General features: G+C 46.1%; 1 protein-coding gene across 1 annotated transcript in view; it reads right to left on the bottom strand.

Moving 5' to 3' along the window:
• MPZL1 (myelin protein zero like 1) overlaps positions 1-18,879 on the bottom strand; it is a 58,850-nt gene that overhangs the window by 18,389 nt on the left and 21,582 nt on the right. The window contains exon 4 of the mRNA XM_048869835.2: positions 5,479-5,608. Within this exon, the coding sequence (XP_048725792.2) occupies positions 5,479-5,608 (130 nt within the window). The remainder of the gene's footprint in view (positions 1-5,478; positions 5,609-18,879) is intronic.

The raw sequence follows: 18,879 nt of genomic DNA, 5'->3' as shown, positions 1-18,879 counted from the left end.
GAAGTAGCCATACCAACTGTAAGAGGCTAATTAATTAAGATGAGCTATTATCAGCAGGAGAAAAAAAAAATTTTGTAGTGATAATCAAGATGGCCCATTTAGACAGTTGACAAGAAGGTGTGAGGATACTTAACACGGGGAAATAGATTCAATATGTATAACGACCCAGCCACTCCCAGTCTCTATTCAAACCCAAGTTAATGGTATCTAGTTTGCATATTAATTCAAGCTCAGCAGTTTCTCGCTGGTGTCTGGTTTTGAAGCTTTTCTTTTGCAAAATTGCCACCTTTAAGTCTGTTACTGAGTGGCCAGAGAGGTTGAAGTGTTCTCCTACCGGGTTTTGAACGTTATGATTCCTGAGGTCAGATTTGTGTCCATTTATTCTTTTGCGTAGAGATTGTCCAGTTTGGCCAATGTACACGGCAGAGAGGCATTGCTGGCTCCAACGAAATACTGCTAAGCTTGAGTTAATATGCAAACTAGATACCATTAACTTGGTTTTGAATAGAGACTGGGAGTGGCTGGGTCATTACACATATTGAATCTATTTCCCCATGTTAAGTATCCTCACACCTTCTTGTCAACTGTCTAAATGGGCCATCTTGATTATCGCTGCAAAAGTTTTTTTCTCCTGCTGATAATAGCTCATCTTAATTAATTAGCCTCTTACAGTTGGTATGGCTACTTCCACCTTTTCATGTTCTCTGTATATATATCTTCTTACTATATGTTCCATTCTATACATACGATGAAGTGAGCTGTAGCCCACAAAAGCTTATTCTCAAATAAGTGTGTCAGTCTCTAAGGTGCCACAAGTGCTCCTGTTCTTTTTGCGGATACAGACTAACACGGCTGCTACTCTGAAACTAGAGATCATGGTGATGGGTACTTTAGAAATCCATCATTATTGTTGCAAAGAGGAATAGGCACCAGTAATATAGAAGTTTTATTCTCACAGGGAATAACTCTGAATGGTCTAATGTTCTAGTCCACTAGTGAGTCCACGACTAGAAGAGACTGAGGTACACTGTTTGGGATAAGTAGCATCCCCACCCCAATTAGACAGAAGATAATGAAACCCAAGCACCCAATGAAATCCCCTTGCCAACAGTCTGTAACAGGACAATCCAGCACAAGTCACAATGGAGTTATGTTAGCACAGAGCTAGCTGGTTAGACAGCGAGGGAAGAGGAAATGTGTACACATACACACAGCTATTAACAGCAACCACCAATGTGATTAGTTACCATGGTGTCTAGTGGGACTGGAAGAGGAGACCCAGCCCTGTTACATTCCCAATCTGGCGTCTATATCAGGATCTCTGTAAGGAGAGGAAGATAAGCAGGATCCGATCCCAGCACATCAAGGCACAAAGGAAAAAAAACCAAAGTCAGAAGAAGAATGGAGGTTTTGGCATGGCCATGCAGGGGTTCCCACCACCACCCAAATGCCCCCTCCCCACTTTAGCTCAAGACAGAACCATTATCCCAATCTGTGCGTTATGCTGCCACAAATTGGGGTAGTTTCATTTAAAAATTAGTCCATGAGCCTTTGGTAGTGACATTAATAGCAATCACAGCACATCTGGCCCTCCCCTTAACCAACACATGCAGGGCTGGTATGGTCAGTGAAAGCAGTATTAAGTTAAAAGATGACTTTGCTGGAAGGCAACCTATAATAGTTAAATCTATTCGAATTTACAATGCACAGATATTACTGACCCAACCCTGGCACTTGCACTGGCATCCCTCACCTGGAAAACACTAGAGTGGAACAACCTGAAGCAAGGCATTTGAATCCTGATATAAGCACCTTTGATGAGTGTCAGTGCATGGTTCCTTTAGTTATGGGGAAAACACACACAGCAAGGAAGCCAGGCTTTCCACACTGAACTCTGAGCACACACAGCTGATTTCACTTCACTCAGTCTTACCATTAGACTCTAATGAACCCATTTTCTCCAAGGTCTCCAGCTGGGAACAGGGTGGGGTGGGGAAGAGTTCTTTAGACACTGTCACCGTTCAAATTAATTGCACCTCTGACCCCGATGGTCTCCTTGAGGGCACGCAACTTAGGTCTCAGGCCTGTAGCTGCTGCCTTTGTCAGAGCAGAATCCCATGAGTCTCTCACTACAGACTGGAGTCCTTGGCTGCAGACTCCTACAAGTCACTGTGATCACCTCAGTAGGTCTGATTTCAGTTCAGCACCTGATGTTCTGTTCTCTCAGGGGCAGTGTTAGGGTTATCCAGTGACCAGCCAGCTTTCAGAAAGCAACTTACTATCTATTTAGAACAAAAGTATTCGAGAGAAAACATCTTAAACAACTCACATACATACCTAACTCAGTAGGTGGTCACCCATCTTCTTCACGGGAGGCCAACCCTGGGAGGTCTAATACACTTCAGGTCCTCCTGCAGGGCCTGTTTGTTGGCCACAGTGTCATGCCAGTCAGTTCCCAGATAGGGTCTCTCACCATAGGCCAGAGCTGTTATTTTATATAGTTTCAAGTCCTTTGTCTGCTAAGGCCTACGTGCAGTTGTTTGGGGTGTAAACCCATCAGCATGAACACTGTATGCCCCAAACAAGTTAGCCGTGTGACTTCCTCCCTCTGGAGACTAAGCCACAGAGTTAACTCTAAGGTTAAGATATAGACAACCTTTCCAGGACTGCACTGGGCCTCTGCAGACACACTAGGCAATTCCAGAAACATGATCCAGTTTGTACTGCTTTTCACCATTCACCCAGGGGTCCCTCTGAAGTGGCCTCCCTCCCAATAGAGCTGGATCGCTATCTAGGCCTGATCCCCAGATTCTGAGCCCACTGCATCCCTGTTAGGCTAATGAATATGCAAACAGCCTCCATTTTCCAGCTGCGGTCCCCAGACCTGCTCTCCTAATTTGGGTTGCAACCTCAGCATAGTTCATAGCCTCTTTTCAACACCCTGGAACTTTTTCCTATACACTTCAAGTGTCCATTTAAACTTCAGCAGTAACACATGCTTATATTGCTTATAGTTTCTATAGTCCTCTCTGGCCACATAGATGAAAGCTTTAAGGTCTTCCCTGTCAGCAGTGAAGCCAGACACTACCATATCCTCACACCCACCCTGTTCAATTCACAACTCTTTTCAAAAGCATTGAAAAATACACCTATTCCTAAAGCAAGGGAACAATTTGGAGTCTATGCCTTCAGAGGAACCAAATATATAGGATCTGTCTCCACCTCCTGTGTCAGGGAGTGCTCAGCACTTTCTCTCCAATTCAAGCTCCAGCTGGCTCTCCTTTTCTCTTTCCTACTACTGCTTATCCCTCTCTCCTTGCTCACACTGGTGCTGTTTGTCTTTGTGCTGGTGCTGCTGTTCCTGGTCCACAAGTCTCTGGGTTTCCAAGCGCAGCCTGCCTCTCGCAAGCTGCAGTTTTTTCGCTTCAAACTGCAAGCTGTTCCATATCGACCGCTGAAGTACTGAATTCAGTCTGGATGAAGCACAGTTGCTGCCTGTGATCCTCCTCTTTTCCACTTCCTACTAGGAAGCAGTCTCCAAGGTCTCCCTCGACCTCTGCCATCTCTCCCTGAGACCTGGGTGCACTTGCGGCCTTGAAATATCATTTCTGGGCCTCAGACTATGGCAGGTCAATCAGCTGTGCCTTTATCAGCTCTTGAGTTTAATTGCTTCTGCATAATTCCACCAGCTGATTTTTCCTAGTTGCTCATAACTCATCTTTCTTGGTTTTATCTCTTTCCCTAAATGACTGACTTTTCTCGGTGCTTCTTTCTACAATACTAGTTTTCACTGCTGTTGGTACTGTTGGAAATTTACCACTGTCATAGATCCCACACCTACCACCACCACATATGGCACAGTTCCAGAGGTAACCGCACCTCTGACCCCGTCATGGTCTCCTTGAGGTTCTCGTGCTTAGGTTTCAGCTTTGAGCCTTCTGCGCTCACCTTCCTTGGGGTGGAATCCTGTGATTCTCTCCCTCTAGACTGGGGTCTTCAGCTGCAGACCCCTGAAAGTCACTATGATCGCCTCAGCAGGTCTGACTTCAGCACCTGCAGTTCTCTTCTCTCAGGAACAGCAACAGGGTTATTGAGTGACCCAGTCAGCTTTCATAAAGCAAAGTACTATTTATTCAAAGCAAAAGCATTTCAGAGAAAACATAATAAAAAGCTTATACACAAGCCTAGCTTACCAGGCGGTCGCCCACCTTCCACATGGAGAACCTAGTTGGTCTAATACACTTCAGGTCCTCCCACAGGATCTGTTTCTGTGTTGGTCACAGACCCAGATCAGGATCTGTTATTTTATAGTTTCCAGGCCATGACTTACAAAGGCCTTTGAACCAGTTCAAACCAGCCTGTACGTTTTTCCCCAGGGGGTAAAATTTAGACTTGCAACCTGCATTGTTTCAGTATTGGGAATGTTCATTAATTGCTCTCCTGGTGTCCTTAGTTCCTGCAGGAATCATTCTCTGTCTTACCCATGTATTGCTAGCAATACAACCACTAACAAAAAGAGCAGGGCAAAACTCAATTTCCATTCCTCTGAAAAATTGGACATTTTGAAATTTGTTTTCTTTCCAAATCGAATTAAAACAGTTTCAAAAAGTTTCCTGAGAAACAGAACTTCTAAAAAATGTTTTGGATACTGTGTTTCATTTAATGAGTTCCTCATTTTTATATTCTTATGTTTCATGTTAGTAGTACCATACAATGCACACTACTGACATGTTATAATATAACAAATTTAAAACAGAATATTTCAACTATTTTATTTTTAAAGATCACTGAGGGCAGATGTTGTTTAGTATGGATTGAAATATCAAAGTGTCTCCTGTTTGCACCGTAATGAAACCACTTGAGGGTCGATTTGTCCTTTAAAACAGCAGTTCTCAAACTTCATTGTACCGCAACCCCCTTCTCACAACAAAAACTATTACATGACCCCAGAAGGGGGGACCAATGCCCGAGCATGCCCGAGCCCCACCCCTGAGTGGGGGAGCCAAAGCCCAAGCCCCAGGCAGGGTGGACCAAAGCCGAAGCCCAAGGGTTTCAGTCCCAGGTAGGGGGCCTGTAACCTGAGCCCCGACGCCCAGGACTGAAGCCCTCAGGTTTCAGCCCTGGGTGGTGGGGCTTGGGCCCCAGCAAGTCTAAGCCAGCCCTGGCAACCCCATTAAAATAGGGTCGCGACCCATTTTGGGATCCCAACCCACAGTTTGAGAGCCACTGCTTTAAAGAGTATTACAAAGAAAGATACCAATAATAATGCATAAACCTAGAGACCACTGGTAGGAATGACAGTTCCCCAACTATCAGACTACTGCTCCTCTTGGTACTACATCCCTTTGGGGAGGTCACGATGGCCAGCTGAAGACAGGACTTGGCTGAAATGACTCCTGCCTCATCTCAACCACTTGTGGTCCTTTCACTCTTCCCTCACTTCCCCCCAACACTGGTAAAAAGAGTGTGATCTCTTACCCAGAGTAATGCTTTTTAGAGTTCTTCTTTCTGACGACACATACGATAACAGCGATGAGCACCAAGACAACTAGAGTCACACCAATGGCTATTGCTACCACCACGCCAGTGGAGAACGCAGGCAGATTGTCTGGGGGGAAAAAAGATTCAACACTTTGCTTCATTCTCTAGTTAGCAAAAATGTGAACCACAAAAAGCCTCCTTCCTCCCTTAGATCCTTTCAGAGCAGGAGGAAGTCAACTGTCACACCGTACCCTGGCCAGTCATGAAACGGTTTTTCAAAGCCTCTCTGATGCGCAGTGTGCCTAGCTGTGCTCTTCTAATTGCCCTGGTCTCTGGCTGTTCAAAACTGGCCGTCAGGCAATTTGCCTCAACCTCCCACCCCGCCATAAACGTCTCCCCCTAACTCTCACAGATATTATGGAGCACACAGCAAGTAGCAATAACAATGGGAATGTTGGTTGCAATGAGGTCTAACTCAGTCAGCAAACAGCGCCAGTGAACTTTTAAACGTCCAAAGGCATATTCTACCACCATTCTGCACTTGTTCAGCCTGTAGTTGAACTGGTCCTTACTACTGTCCAGGCTGCCTGTGTACGGCTTCATGAGTCATGGGAGCAAAGGGTAGGCTGGGTCCCCAAGGATAACTATTGGCATTTCAACATCCCCAATGGTAATTTTCTGGTCTAGGAAGTAAGTCCCTTCTTGCAGCTGTTCAAACAACCCGGAGTTCCTAAAGATGCGAGTGTCATGCACCTTTCCCAGCCATCCCACGTTGATGTTGGTGAAATGTCCCTTGTGATCCACCAGTGCTTGCAGCACCATTTAGAAGTACCCATTGTGGTTTATATACTCATTGGCAAGGTGGTCCAGTGCCAAGATAGGGATATACGTTCCGTCTATCACCTCACCACAGTCAGGGAACCCCATTGCAGCAAAGCCATCCACTATGACCTCCACATTTCTCAGAGTCACTACCCGTTAGCACAAATTGCCTTGGCTACTGGAATCACAGCAGCCCCCACAGTAGATTTGCCCACTCCAAATTGATTCCCGACTGACCAGTAGCAGTCAGGCATTGCAAGCTTCCACAGGGTTATCGCCACTCACTTCTTAACTGTCAGGGCAGGTCTCATCTTGGTATTCCTGCTCTTCAGGGCGGGGGAAGTAACTCAAAGTTCCATGTTTCAGAGTAACAGCCGTGTTAGTCTGTATTCACAAAAAGAAAAGGAGTACTTGTGGCACCTTAGAGACTAACCAATTTATTGGTTAGTCTCTAAGGTGCCATAAGTACTCCTTTTCTTTTTTCAAAATTCCATGAAAGTGGCCTTATGAATGCAAAAGTTTTGCAGCCACTGAGAATCATCCCATACCTCCAACACTATGCGGTCCCACCAGTCTGTGCTTGTTTGCAGGGCCCAGAGCCCAGAATCGGTGTTCCACTGTATCAACCTGCCCCACTGCCATCATGATGTCCCAATTGCCAGATCCCGTGCTTTCAGGAACGTCTGTGTCCATGTCCTCCTCACAATCGTCCTCATGCTGGCGTCTCCTCGCCAGGTTCTGCACATACTGCAGGATAATGTGCGAGGTGTTTACAATGCTCACAACAGCAGTGCTGAGCCAAGCGGGCTCCATGCTTGCCGTGTTATGGCGTCTGCACGGGCAACCCAGGAAAACAGACACAAAACGATTGTTTGCCGTTGCTTTCAAGGAGGAAGGGGAGACTGACGACATGTACCAAAAACCACCGGTGACAATGTTTTTGCCCCATCAGGCATTGGGAGCTTAACCCAGAATTCCAATGGGCAGCGGGGACTGTGGGATAGCTACCCACAGTGCACCACTCCGTGAGTCGATGTTAGCCACGGTATTGAGGACGCACTCCACCGACCTACTGCGCTTAGTGGGGACATACACAATCGACTGTATAAAACAGCTTTCTAAACATTGACTTCTATAAAATCGACCTAACTTCATAGTGTAGACATACCCTGAGTGCATTAACTATACCATTGCTGTTTGGAAAAGCTATCATACATAATTGCAAGGTTTTCCATACCCTTCACTTGTTTCAAGGTCTCCAATTAAAGCTATAAGAGTTTGAACGAGACAGTCCAGGGTTGCATTTACTTTAGATAACAGCACCACTGCAACTGGCCCCAGGTACAGTTAAACTACTCAGGTTTCAAGGGTGCAGAGCATTTGCATTAGGCATTTGTTTCAGCCTGCTCATGATGTACTATGTCCACATAAGGCATTCCCACAGCAAACACTGTAGGTTATATAGATTGCTGTACCCTAGACTACTGCAAATGCCCAGTACAGCTCCCTGTGCAAATGCACGAAGTTTATGGAATATTTGTGCATTTTGTCCTTTCCACATTTTGTTTTGCCCCCTACTTCCTGCGTGAGCTGCCCACTCATTGTCAGGGCTCTGTCATCACTCTAGCGGATGTCATGATGAGGCACCTTTTCCTTCTGCACCCAGTGCCAGAGGCACTGGTAGTTATTACAGTGGGCACCCTGCTTTTTTGGGCAGGTGGGGTCTGTGCAGAAACCAGTGATAAGCAGCTTTTTATTCTCCCCATCTTTTAGTTTTAATTTTGTTTGTTTTTGTTTTGCAGCTGAACTACTTCCCCTCCGTTTCCCTTTAGGAACTCGAAATGAACAGGAGCCATCTGCCCCTGGTCTGCAGGCAGGATATCCCCTCTAGGCCGTTCTATGTGATCCATTCCCCACTTAAGGAAGAGGAGCCCCAGCGGATGCATCACTTCTCACAGGCAGAAGGGAGAGATGCTTGAGCACCATGCAGAGATAAGTGGAATTACTGTGGTGTATATGGGAGCCAACAGTCACTTTAAGAAAAGGAGTACCTGGGGCACCTTAGAGACTAACAAATTTACTTGAGCATAATATGAAGTGAGCTGTAGCTCACGAAAGCTTATGCTCAAATAAATTTGTTAGTCTCTAAGGTGCCACAAGTACTCCTTTTCTTTTTGCGGATACAGACTAACACGGTTGCTACTCTGACAATAGTCACTTTGTTTTTGTTTTCACATCTGAGAGTGGGAGATGTTGCTGAAATAGCACCCAGACAGTCCTAGCATCCCGCAGTAAAGTACAGAGATGCAGGAAGACGTGCCTCTGTATGTCTGCTAACCCACCACTGATTGTCTTGTGTAATTCAGGAAAATCCCAAAGAACCATGTTTTAAAATATTTAAAAAGTTATTTCTCATTATACTTGTGTGCTTTGTGAGAGTGGTATCAAAACACATTTTTTTAAATTGATCAGTATGGATATCAAGCTTGTCATGATGCTCTGGATTTTTATTCCTTAGGGTAAAGGCTGGAGCACTACTTCAAGATATATAGGTTTTATTAGCCAGAACAGAATTTTTAAAAATTGGTTACAGAAAGCAAGATGCTAGTTTTTACAAAATCTAAAAGAATTACTTTAACAGGAATGTTAAAATCTATCAAATGCATCTGAGACTTATGACAGTCTTCTACAGGTAAGCTACCTTAGTTCTACTATATTTGGGGCATGTGGTTTGAGTACCAACACAGGACTATAAATCCTTATCAACTTGTCAATTAAACTGCAATATTGGTGCAATTGCCTATAACTCAAGCCTAAATTTAAAACACACTTTGCTTTATGAAGTTGTCAATTTAATTCAAATGTTACCCTTCCTAATGATACTCCTAGCTAAGGCCTGGTCTACACTACACGGTTTGGTCGAATTTAGCTGCATTAGGTTAATTTAAAAATGACTGCGTCCACACAACCAACCCCGTTCCGTCGACCTAAAGGGCTCTTAAAATTGACTTCTGTACTCCTCCCCAACGAGGGGAGTAGCACTAAAATCGACCTTGCTGCGTCGAATTTGGGATAGTGCAGACGCAAATCGACAATCGCAAATGGCCTCCAGGACCTATCCCAGAGTGCTCCATTGTGACCGCTCTGGACAGTACTTTGAACTCCAATGCACTAGCCAGGTACACAGGACAAGCCCTGGGAACTTTTGAATTTCATTTCCTGTTTGGTCAGCACGGCGAACTCAGCAGCACAGGGGACCACGCAGTCCCCCCAGAATTGTACAGCGTAGAATGTTTCTACGTTCACCTATCATCTCCGTCCCTGATGTTATCGCAGATTAGAAGGCAAAAAAAAAAAACACATTCACGATCATGTTTTCCAAGCTCATGCAGTCCTCTCACACTGATAGGGCACAGCCTAATGCATGGAGGCATTCAGTGGCAGAGGCCAGGAAAGAATTAAGTGAGTGCGAAGAGTGGAGGCAGGACGCGATGCTGAGGCTAATCGGGGAGCAAACAGACATGATAAACGTCTGTTGGAGCTCCAGGAAAGCCAACAAGAGCACAGACCCCCGCTGCACCCACCTACCCTCCTCCCTATGTTCCATAGCCTCCTCACCCAGACGCCCAAGAACGCAGGGGGGGAAGGCTCCGGGCACCCAGCCACTCCCCTCCAGAGGATGGCCGAAGCAACAGAAGGCTGTCATTCAAACAGTTTGATTTTTAGTGTGGCTACAATAAGCAACATGGCCTTGTCCTTCCATCCACCCCACCCAGGCTATCTTGTCCATTAAGAAAGCATAGTTTCAAAACAACAGTTACTTTATTTCTGAAGGGGGAGGGTGTTTGGCTTACAGGGAATTAAAATCAACAAAGGAGGCAGGTTTGCATTAAGGAGAAATACACACAACTGTCACACTGAAGCCTGGCCAGTCATGAAACTGGTTTTCAAAGCCTCTCTGATATGCAGCGCGCCTTGCTGTGCTCTTCTAATCGCCCTGGTGTCTGGCTGCTCAAAATCAGCAAGGCGATTTGCCTCAACCTCCCACCCCACCAAAAACGTCTCCCCCTTACTCTCTCAGATATTATGGAGCACACAGCAAACAGCAATAACAAGGGGAATGTTGGTTGCGCTGAGGTTTGACCTAGTCAGCAAACAGCGCCAGCAAACTTTTAAATGTCCAAAGGCACATTCTACCACCATTCTGCACTTGCTCAGCCTATAGCTGAACTGCTCCTTACTACTGTCCAGTCTTCATGAGCCATGGGTAGGCTGGGGTAGGTACGACCGTGCAGTGCTGCCAGCTGGGAGAGCAGCCTGAGGCAGAAGCCTCCAGCTCGCATGATATTCCAGGTAGGACTGAATCTCCATGAGACGAAACTTAAATAAGAGAATGACCTGAAGTCTCTGGCTCCCATTTCGTGCCCTAAGAGGAGGACAGCCATGTCTGTCCAGGTGCCCCTGATCGATCTCACTGAGGTCTACCAGGAGCACCCAGGAGACATACGACGGCTATCCGTCCTACTGCACCATCTGCTGCGAAGGTAAGGAGCTGCTGCTGTGCAGCAATGCAGTACCACGTCTGCCAGCAGCACCCAGAAGACGTATGGTGACTGTGAGCTAAGCGGGCTCCATGCTTGCCGTGGTATAGCATCTGCATGGGTAACCCAGGAAAAAAGACGCGAAATGATAGTCTGCCGTTGCTTTCACGGAGGGAAGGAGGGAGGGGCCTGACGCCACGTACCCAAGACCACCCCCGACAATGTTTTTGCCCCGTCAGGCATTGGGAGCTTAACCCAGAATTCCAATGGGCAGCGGAGACTGCGGGAACTGTGGGATAGCTACCCACAGTGCACCGCTCTGTAAGTCGATGCTAGCCACAATAGTGAGGACGCACTCTGCCAACTTAATGCGCTTAGTGTGGACATACACAATCGACTGTATAAAATCGGTTTCTAAAAATTGACTTCTATAAAATCGACCTAATTTCGTAGTGTAGACATACCTTAAGATGCAATTTACTCCCAAATATGCCAGTAACAATTGAAAACTATTCCTAATTCATCTCAAATTTACCAGTATTGTAGACTTTTATGCCACAATAGCCAAGTTTTCAAACAATGGTAAAATTATTTTACTGACAAGCCAAAGAGTTTCTCCCTCCTAACGGAGAACTTGAGAGCTTGAAACCACAAGATGCGTCACTTCCAGATTGATACTATTCAGGGACTTTCTGTCCCAAGAACAAACCTTGTTGTGACCAGTTTCCTGTTAGAGTAAGGCTAAATATATGCAGCAAGTTCTTTAAACCTTAGCTCTCAGTTACTTATTTAGTATTATTTCTAAAGAACCATGGTTAAGCTTGTAACTGAAACAAAATGTATAATGCATACCTGTAAGTCACTTACAGAACTGACTCAGCTACATGCTGTATGCAGTGTTGCAGCTTTATTGGTTTCAAGATGTTAGAGAGACAAGGTGTGTGAGGTAATATATTTTACTGGACCAACTTCTTTGGGGAGGGGGGGAGGGAGGGAGAGAGAGAGAGGAGTCCTGAAGAAGAGCTCTGAATAGCTCAAAAACTTCTCTCTCACCAACAGAAGTTGATCCAAAAGCTTTTGAGCTACACAGAGCTCTTCTTCAGGACCTCTCTCTCTCTCTCACCAAAAGAAGTTGATCCAATAAAAGATATTACTTCATCCACTTTGTCTCTCAGATACATGCTTTGGGAAGTACTTAACTTGGTTATATTAAGTTATCACATGGCAAAATATGCATAAAAATCTATTTATCAGGTGAAATGGATACAAAGGTATCAAAATTTGCAAACATCTCAACATTTGCAAGAACTAATTTCTTAAGATAGAACATTCAGGTAGTTAATTTCAACGAAGGTGTTCTGACAGCTATAGCTGGTTCTTTTCCCGGATTTCATTGTCTCCCAAAGACTTTAAAGAAACAGATAATATGGTATATGTCTTAGGACAAGATAAAGTGTTGGGGGATAGGGAGACCCTTCAATAGGCAGCTAGTGGACTGTCTCTTTTTGTCGAGATACCTCAGCCTCAAGGATCAAATAACTGAACATAAAAAAGGCCTCTTAGCCATTACCAATGGTCTGTCTAACCTGTTCTTGGCAAAGCCCATGTGAGCCAATCAGAAAGTTACCTCCTGCTTCTGATAAAGACTTGCAGTGTTCCGTTTGGAATACAAGTGTCTTATGTCACCTTCTCACCATCCAGTGAGAAAAGTTGTCCCTTGAATTCCTGCAATAGTTTATTGCTGTTTTGTCCATGGAAAATTCAATGATCTTTGAAGTGGAAAAAAATGGCTTGCATGGTTTACAAACATCTTTTTGGAGTGATATCTGTTGCAGACAAGGGAACTGCACACCTTTGTCTCAGCTCCTGATTATTCTTAATTTCAGGTGTAAACTTAAAATTGCTTTTGTACACTAAGCTGTTTGTGTAACTGTTTACCAGCCGATGACTACTCTGTGACCACATAGGCATTCGCTGTTCAGTGCTTCTTCAAAGGTTTTGCATTATAGTCAATGTATCACAAAAAAATTGTAATACCTCTGTTAGTGACCAGTTACATATATGTTCTTAGTGAAGACCTGCCTCTTTTTGTTTAAGGTTGCCATGGTAACAAAGCTCTTTCAGACTTGAAGGAATCCAATTTAGGTAGCTTAAGAGCTTTTATTATATCTTTTTAAAAAAAACCTATAAACTATCAAACTGATCTATTTTATATAGACTTTGAATTGCTGAGTACCTTAGAGGAGAGAAAGGCCTTGCCTGCATAAAAAGTTGCACTGATTTAAATAAATGTGTTTCTGTAAAAGTGATTTAGTTAAACTGGTATAAACCCCAGTTAATTTACTAAACTAAGCTAAATTGATATAAGCCTCTCAAATCAAGAGGGGTTTGCACTAATGTAGCCACCCCCAAAAACTGACCATTAAACCTGTGAATCTTGTGTACAGACATGATCTATAATCATGGATATGCATATCAATGCTATCATTAATTAATTCCATATTGATCTGTCCTCACTTGTTGATCTGGGGATACGGACATCACGAGGGCTGGTGATATCTGTACTGTAGGGATGGGCAAGAAAACATCCAGGCACTGCCGAGGCTGCTATCCAGCTTGCCTAGTATTAGGTGAGGTGTTCAGTGGCCAGGCAGAACCAAGAGCATCACTAGTAGTAGTAGCTGAATGCCCGTGGACTTGCAGAGGTGTAATTCATAAAGTTGTGCATAAAATGCCAAAAATGTCTGAATTCCAGTGATGACTGAACCTGGTGATATTCTGAACAAAGGGTATGTCTACACTACGAAATTAGTTACTTAAATTAGAAGTCGGTTTTTTAGAAATCATTTTTATATATTCGAGTGCGTGTGTCCCCACAGAAAATGCTCTAAGTGCATTAACTCGGCGGAGTGCTTCCACAGTACCGAGGCAAGCGTCGACTTCTGGAGTGTTGCACTGTGGGTAGCTATCCCACAGTTCCCGCAGTCTCCGCTGCCCATTGGAATTCTGGGTTGAGATCCCAATGCCTGATGGGGCAAAACATTGTCGCGGGTGGTTTTGGGTACATATCCTCAGGCCCCCGTTCCCTCCCTCCCTCCCTCCGTGAAAGCAGCAGCAGACAATCGTTTCGCGCCTTTTTTCTTGAGTTACCTGTGCAGACGCCATACCACGGCAAGCATGGAGCCCGCTCAGGTAACCGTCACTGTATGTCTCCTGGGTGCTGGCAGACGTGGTACTGCATTGCTACACAGCAGCAGCAACCCCTTGCCTTGTGGCAGCAGATGGCACAGTAGGACTGGTAGCCGTCATCATCATGTCCGAGGTGCTCCTGGCCACATCGGCCAGGAGCACCTGGGCAGACATGGGTGCAGGGACTACATTAGAAGTGACTTGACCAGGTCATTCTCTTTAATCCTGCAGTCAGTCCTATTGAACCATCTTATGGTGAGCAGGCAGGCGATACGGATTGCTAGCAGTCCTATTGTACCATCTTCTGCCGGGCAGGCAAGAGATGAGGATGGCTAGCAGTCCTTCTGTACCATCTGCTGCCAGCCAAAGATGTAAAAGATAGATGGAATGGATCAAAACAAGAAATAGACCAGATCTGTTTTGTACTCATTTGCTTCCCCCCCCCCTCCGCCCCCGTCTAGGGGACTCATTCCTCTAGGTCACACTGCAGTCACTCACAGAGGAGGTGCAGCGAGGTAAATCTACCCATGTATCAATCAGAGGCCAGACCAACCTGCTTGTTCCAATAAGAACAATTACTTAGGTGCACCATTTCTTATTGGAACCCTCTGTGAAGCCCTGCCTGAAATACTCCTTGATGTAAAGCCACCCCCTTTGTTGATTTTAATTCTCTGTAAGCCATGTCATCAGTCGCCCCTCCCTCCGTCAGAGCAACGGCAGACAATCATTCCGCGCCTTTTTTCTGTGCGGACGCCATACCAAGGCAAGCATGGAGGCCGCTCAGCTCACTTTGGCAATTAGGAGCACATTAAACACCACACGCATTATCCAGCGGTATATGCGGCACCAGAACCTGGCAGAGCGATACCGGGCGAGGAGGCGACATCAGCACGGTCACGTGAGTGATCAGGACATGGACAGAGATTTCTCTGAAAGCATAGGCCCTGCCAATGCATGCATCATGGTGCTAATGGGGCAGGTTCATGCGGTGGAACACCGATTCTGGGCTCGGGAAACAAGCACAGACTGGTGGGACCGCATAGTGTTGCGGGTCCAGGATGATTCCCAGTGGCTGCAAAACTTTCACATGCGTAAGGGCACTTTCATGGAACTTTGTGACTTGCTTTCCCCTGCCCTGAAGCGCATGAATACCAAGATGAGAGCAGCCCTCACAATTGAGAAGCGAATGGCGATAGCCCTGTAGAAACTTGCAACACCAGACAGCTACTGGTCAGTTGGGAAACAATTTGGAGTGGGCAAATCTACTGTGGGGGCTGCTGTGATGCAAGTAGCCCACGCAATCAAAGATCTGCTGATATCAAGGGTCGTGACCCTGGGAAGTGTGCAGGTCATAGTGGATGGCTTTGCTGCAATGGGATTCCCTAACTGTGGTGGGGCCATAGACGGAACCCATATCCCTATCTTGGCACCGGAGCACTAAGCCGGCGAGCACAAGGGGTACTTTTCAATAGTGCTGCAAGCTCTGGTGGATCACAAGGGACGTTTCACCAACATCAACGTGGGATGGCTGGGAAAGTTACATGACACTTGCATCTTCAGGAACTCTGGTCTGTTTCAAAAGCTGCAGGAAGGGACTTTACTCCCAGACCAGAAAATAACTGTTGGGGATGTTGAAATGCCTATAGTTATCCTTGGGGACCCAGCCTACCCCTTAATGCCATGGCTCATGAAGCCATACACAGGCAGCCTGGACAGTAGTCAGGAGCTGCTCAACTGAGCAAGTGGAGAATGGTGGTAGAATGTGCATTTGGACGTTTAAAGGCGCGCTGGCGCAGTTTACTGACTCACTTAGACCTCAGCGAAACCAGTATTCCCACTGTTATTACTGCTTGCTGTGTGCGCCGCAATATCTGTGAGAGTAAGGGGGAGACGTTTATGGTGGGGTGGGAAGTTGAGGCAAATTGCCTGGCTGCTGGTTACGTGCAGCCAGGCATCAGGGCAGTTAGAAGAGCACAGGAGGGCACGGTACGCATCAGAGAAGCTTTGAAAACCAGTTTCATGACTGGCCAGGCTACGGTGTAAAAGTTCTGTTTGTTTCTCCTTGATGAAACCCCCCGCCCCTTGGTTCACTCTACTTCCCTGTAAGCTAACCACCCTCCCCTTCTCCTTTCGATCACTGTTTGCAGAGGCAATAAAGTCATTGTTGCTTCACATTCATGCATTCTTTATTCATTCATCACACAAATAGGGGGATGACTACCAAGGTAGCCCAGGAGGGGTGGTGTAGGAGGGAAGGAAAATGACACACAGCACTTTAAAAGTTTACAACTTTAAAATTTATTGAATGCCAGCCTTCTGGTTTTTGGGCAATCCTCTCTGGTGGAGTGGCTGGTTGGCCGGAGACCCCACCACCACGTTCTTGGGCGTCTGGGTGTGGAGGCTGTGGAACTTGGGGAGGAGGGCGGTTGGTTACACAAGGGCTGTAGTGGCACTCTGTGCTCCAGCTGCCTTTCCTGCAGCTCAACCGTACACTGGAGCATACTGGTTTGATCCTCCAGTAGCCTCAGCATTGAATCCTGCCTCCTCTCATCACGCTGCCGCCACATTTGAGCTTCAGCCCTGTCTTCAGCCCGCCACCTCTCCTCCCAGTCATTTTGTGCTTTCCTGCACTGACATTATTTGCCTCCACGCATTTGTCTGTGCTCTGTCAGTGTGGGAGGACAGCATGAGCTCAGAGAACATTTAATCACGAGTGTGTTTTTCCTTTCTAATCTTCACTAGCCTCTGGGAAGGAGAAGATCCTGTGATCATTGAAACACATGCAGCTGGTGGAGAAAAAAAAAGGGACAGCAGTATTTTAAAGAGACATTTTATAAAACAATGGCTACACTCTTTCAAGGTAAACCTTGCTGTTAACATTACATACATAGCACATGTGCTTTCGTTACAAGGTCGCATTTTGCCTCCCCCCACCGTGTGGCTACCCCCTCAACCCTGGTAATTGGTTATCTCTGAAATCACAATGGTCTAGATCTCTTGGCGTGGCTAACAGCAGGGAACATTTCTGTTCAGCCACAGACAAACAGCCCAGCAGGAACGGGCACTTCTGAGTGTCCCCTAAAGAAAAGCACCCTATTTCAACCAGGTGACCATGAATGATATCTCACTCTCCTGAGGATAACACAGAGAGATAAAGAACGGATGTTGTTTGAACGCCAGCAAACATACACTGCAATGCTTTGTTGTACAATGATTCCCGAGTACGTGCTACTGGCTTGGAGTGGTAAAGTGTCCTACCATGGAGGACGCAATAAGGCTGCCCTCCCCAGAAACCTTTTGCAAAGGCTTTGGGAGTACATCCAGGAGAGCCGCGAATGCCAGGGCAAATTAATCCTTTCACATGCTTGCTTTTAAATCATGTATAGTATTTTAAAAGGTACACTCACCGGAGGTCCCTTCTCTGCCTGCCGGGTCCAGGAGGCAGCCTTGGGTGGGTTCAGGGGTACCGGCTCCAGGTCCATGGTGAGAAACGGTTCCTGGCTGTCGGGAAAACCAGTTCCTGGCTGTCTGCTTGCTTGCTGTGAGCTATCTACAACCTCATCATCTTCTTCGTCCCCAAAACCTGCTTCCGTGTTGCCTCCATCTCCACTGAAGGAGTCAAACAACACGGCGGGGGTAGTGGTGGCTGAACCCCCTAAAATGGCATGCAGCTCATCATAGAAGCGGCATGTTTAGGGCTCTGACCCGGAGCGGCCGTTCGCCTCTCTGGTTTTCTGGTAGGCTTGCCTCAGCTCCTTAAGTTTCACGCGGCATTGCTTCGGGTCCCTGTTATGGCCTCTGTCCTCATGCCCTGGGAGATTTCGACAAAGGTTTTGGCATTTCGAAAACTGGAACGGAGTTCTGATAGCACGGACTCCACTCCCCATACAGCGATCAGATCCCGTACCTCCCGTTCGGTCCATGCTGGAGCTCTTTTGCTATTCTGGGACTCCATCATGGTCACCTCTGCTGATGAGCTCTGCATGGTCACCTGCAGCTTGCCACGCTGGCCAAACAGGAAATGAGATTCAAAAGTTCGCGGTTCTTTTCCTGTCTACCTGGCCAATGCATCTGAGTTGAGAGGGCTGTCCAGAGCAGTCACAATGTAACACTCTGGGATAGCTCCCGGAGGCCAATACCATCGATTTGTGTCCACAGTACCCCAAATTCGAGCCGGCAAGGCCAATTTAAGCACTAATGCACTTGTCAGGGGTGGAGTAAGGAAACAGATTTTAAGAGCCCTTTAAGTCAAAAAAAAAGGGCTTCATCATGCGAACGGGTGCAGGTTTACATCGATTTAACGCTGCTAAATTCGACCTAAAGTCCTAGTGTAGACCAGGTCAAAGAGTGTTCTCTTAAGTCATGCTTGTAGCTGTTTCCATCATTTCACACTGATTCAGACATTCTAGGTTTCAGAGTGATATTTGGGTTTATTGTGTGGTGGTCATATTGGGAGAGGGGAGGCTGCATTGGTCATCTTACTGTGTGGGAAAATTGTGTGGATTCGTGTTGGTGGAGAATGAGGGGGGTGTGCTGCAGTGAGGGGCTGTGTGTTTGCAACTATTGCATTGATGGTTGTGCTAGAAGATTTATGGGGGTGGCAGTTTGGCCAGGTAATACAACATTTGTGCAGTCTCCCTAATACAACCAATCAAATTGTTGCATGCAGATTAGCTGTAGACCAAGGGTGGTAATTGGTTGAGTTATCTCTGAAATCACAATGGTCTAGGTCTCTTGGCATGGCATAGACATGTGCCCTACTGTAGCTGTACACCACATGGGTGTAATTAAAGTCAAAATGGCTGAGAACTTAAATTGGACAGTAACATACCATAAAACCCAGTGG

Source organism: Caretta caretta, chromosome 1 (assembly GCF_965140235.1).
Source record: "Caretta caretta isolate rCarCar2 chromosome 1, rCarCar1.hap1, whole genome shotgun sequence".
NCBI lineage: Eukaryota > Metazoa > Chordata > Testudines > Cheloniidae > Caretta > Caretta caretta.
Note: the sequence above shows the minus strand (reverse complement) of the source record. Positions and strands in the feature narration are given on the sequence as shown.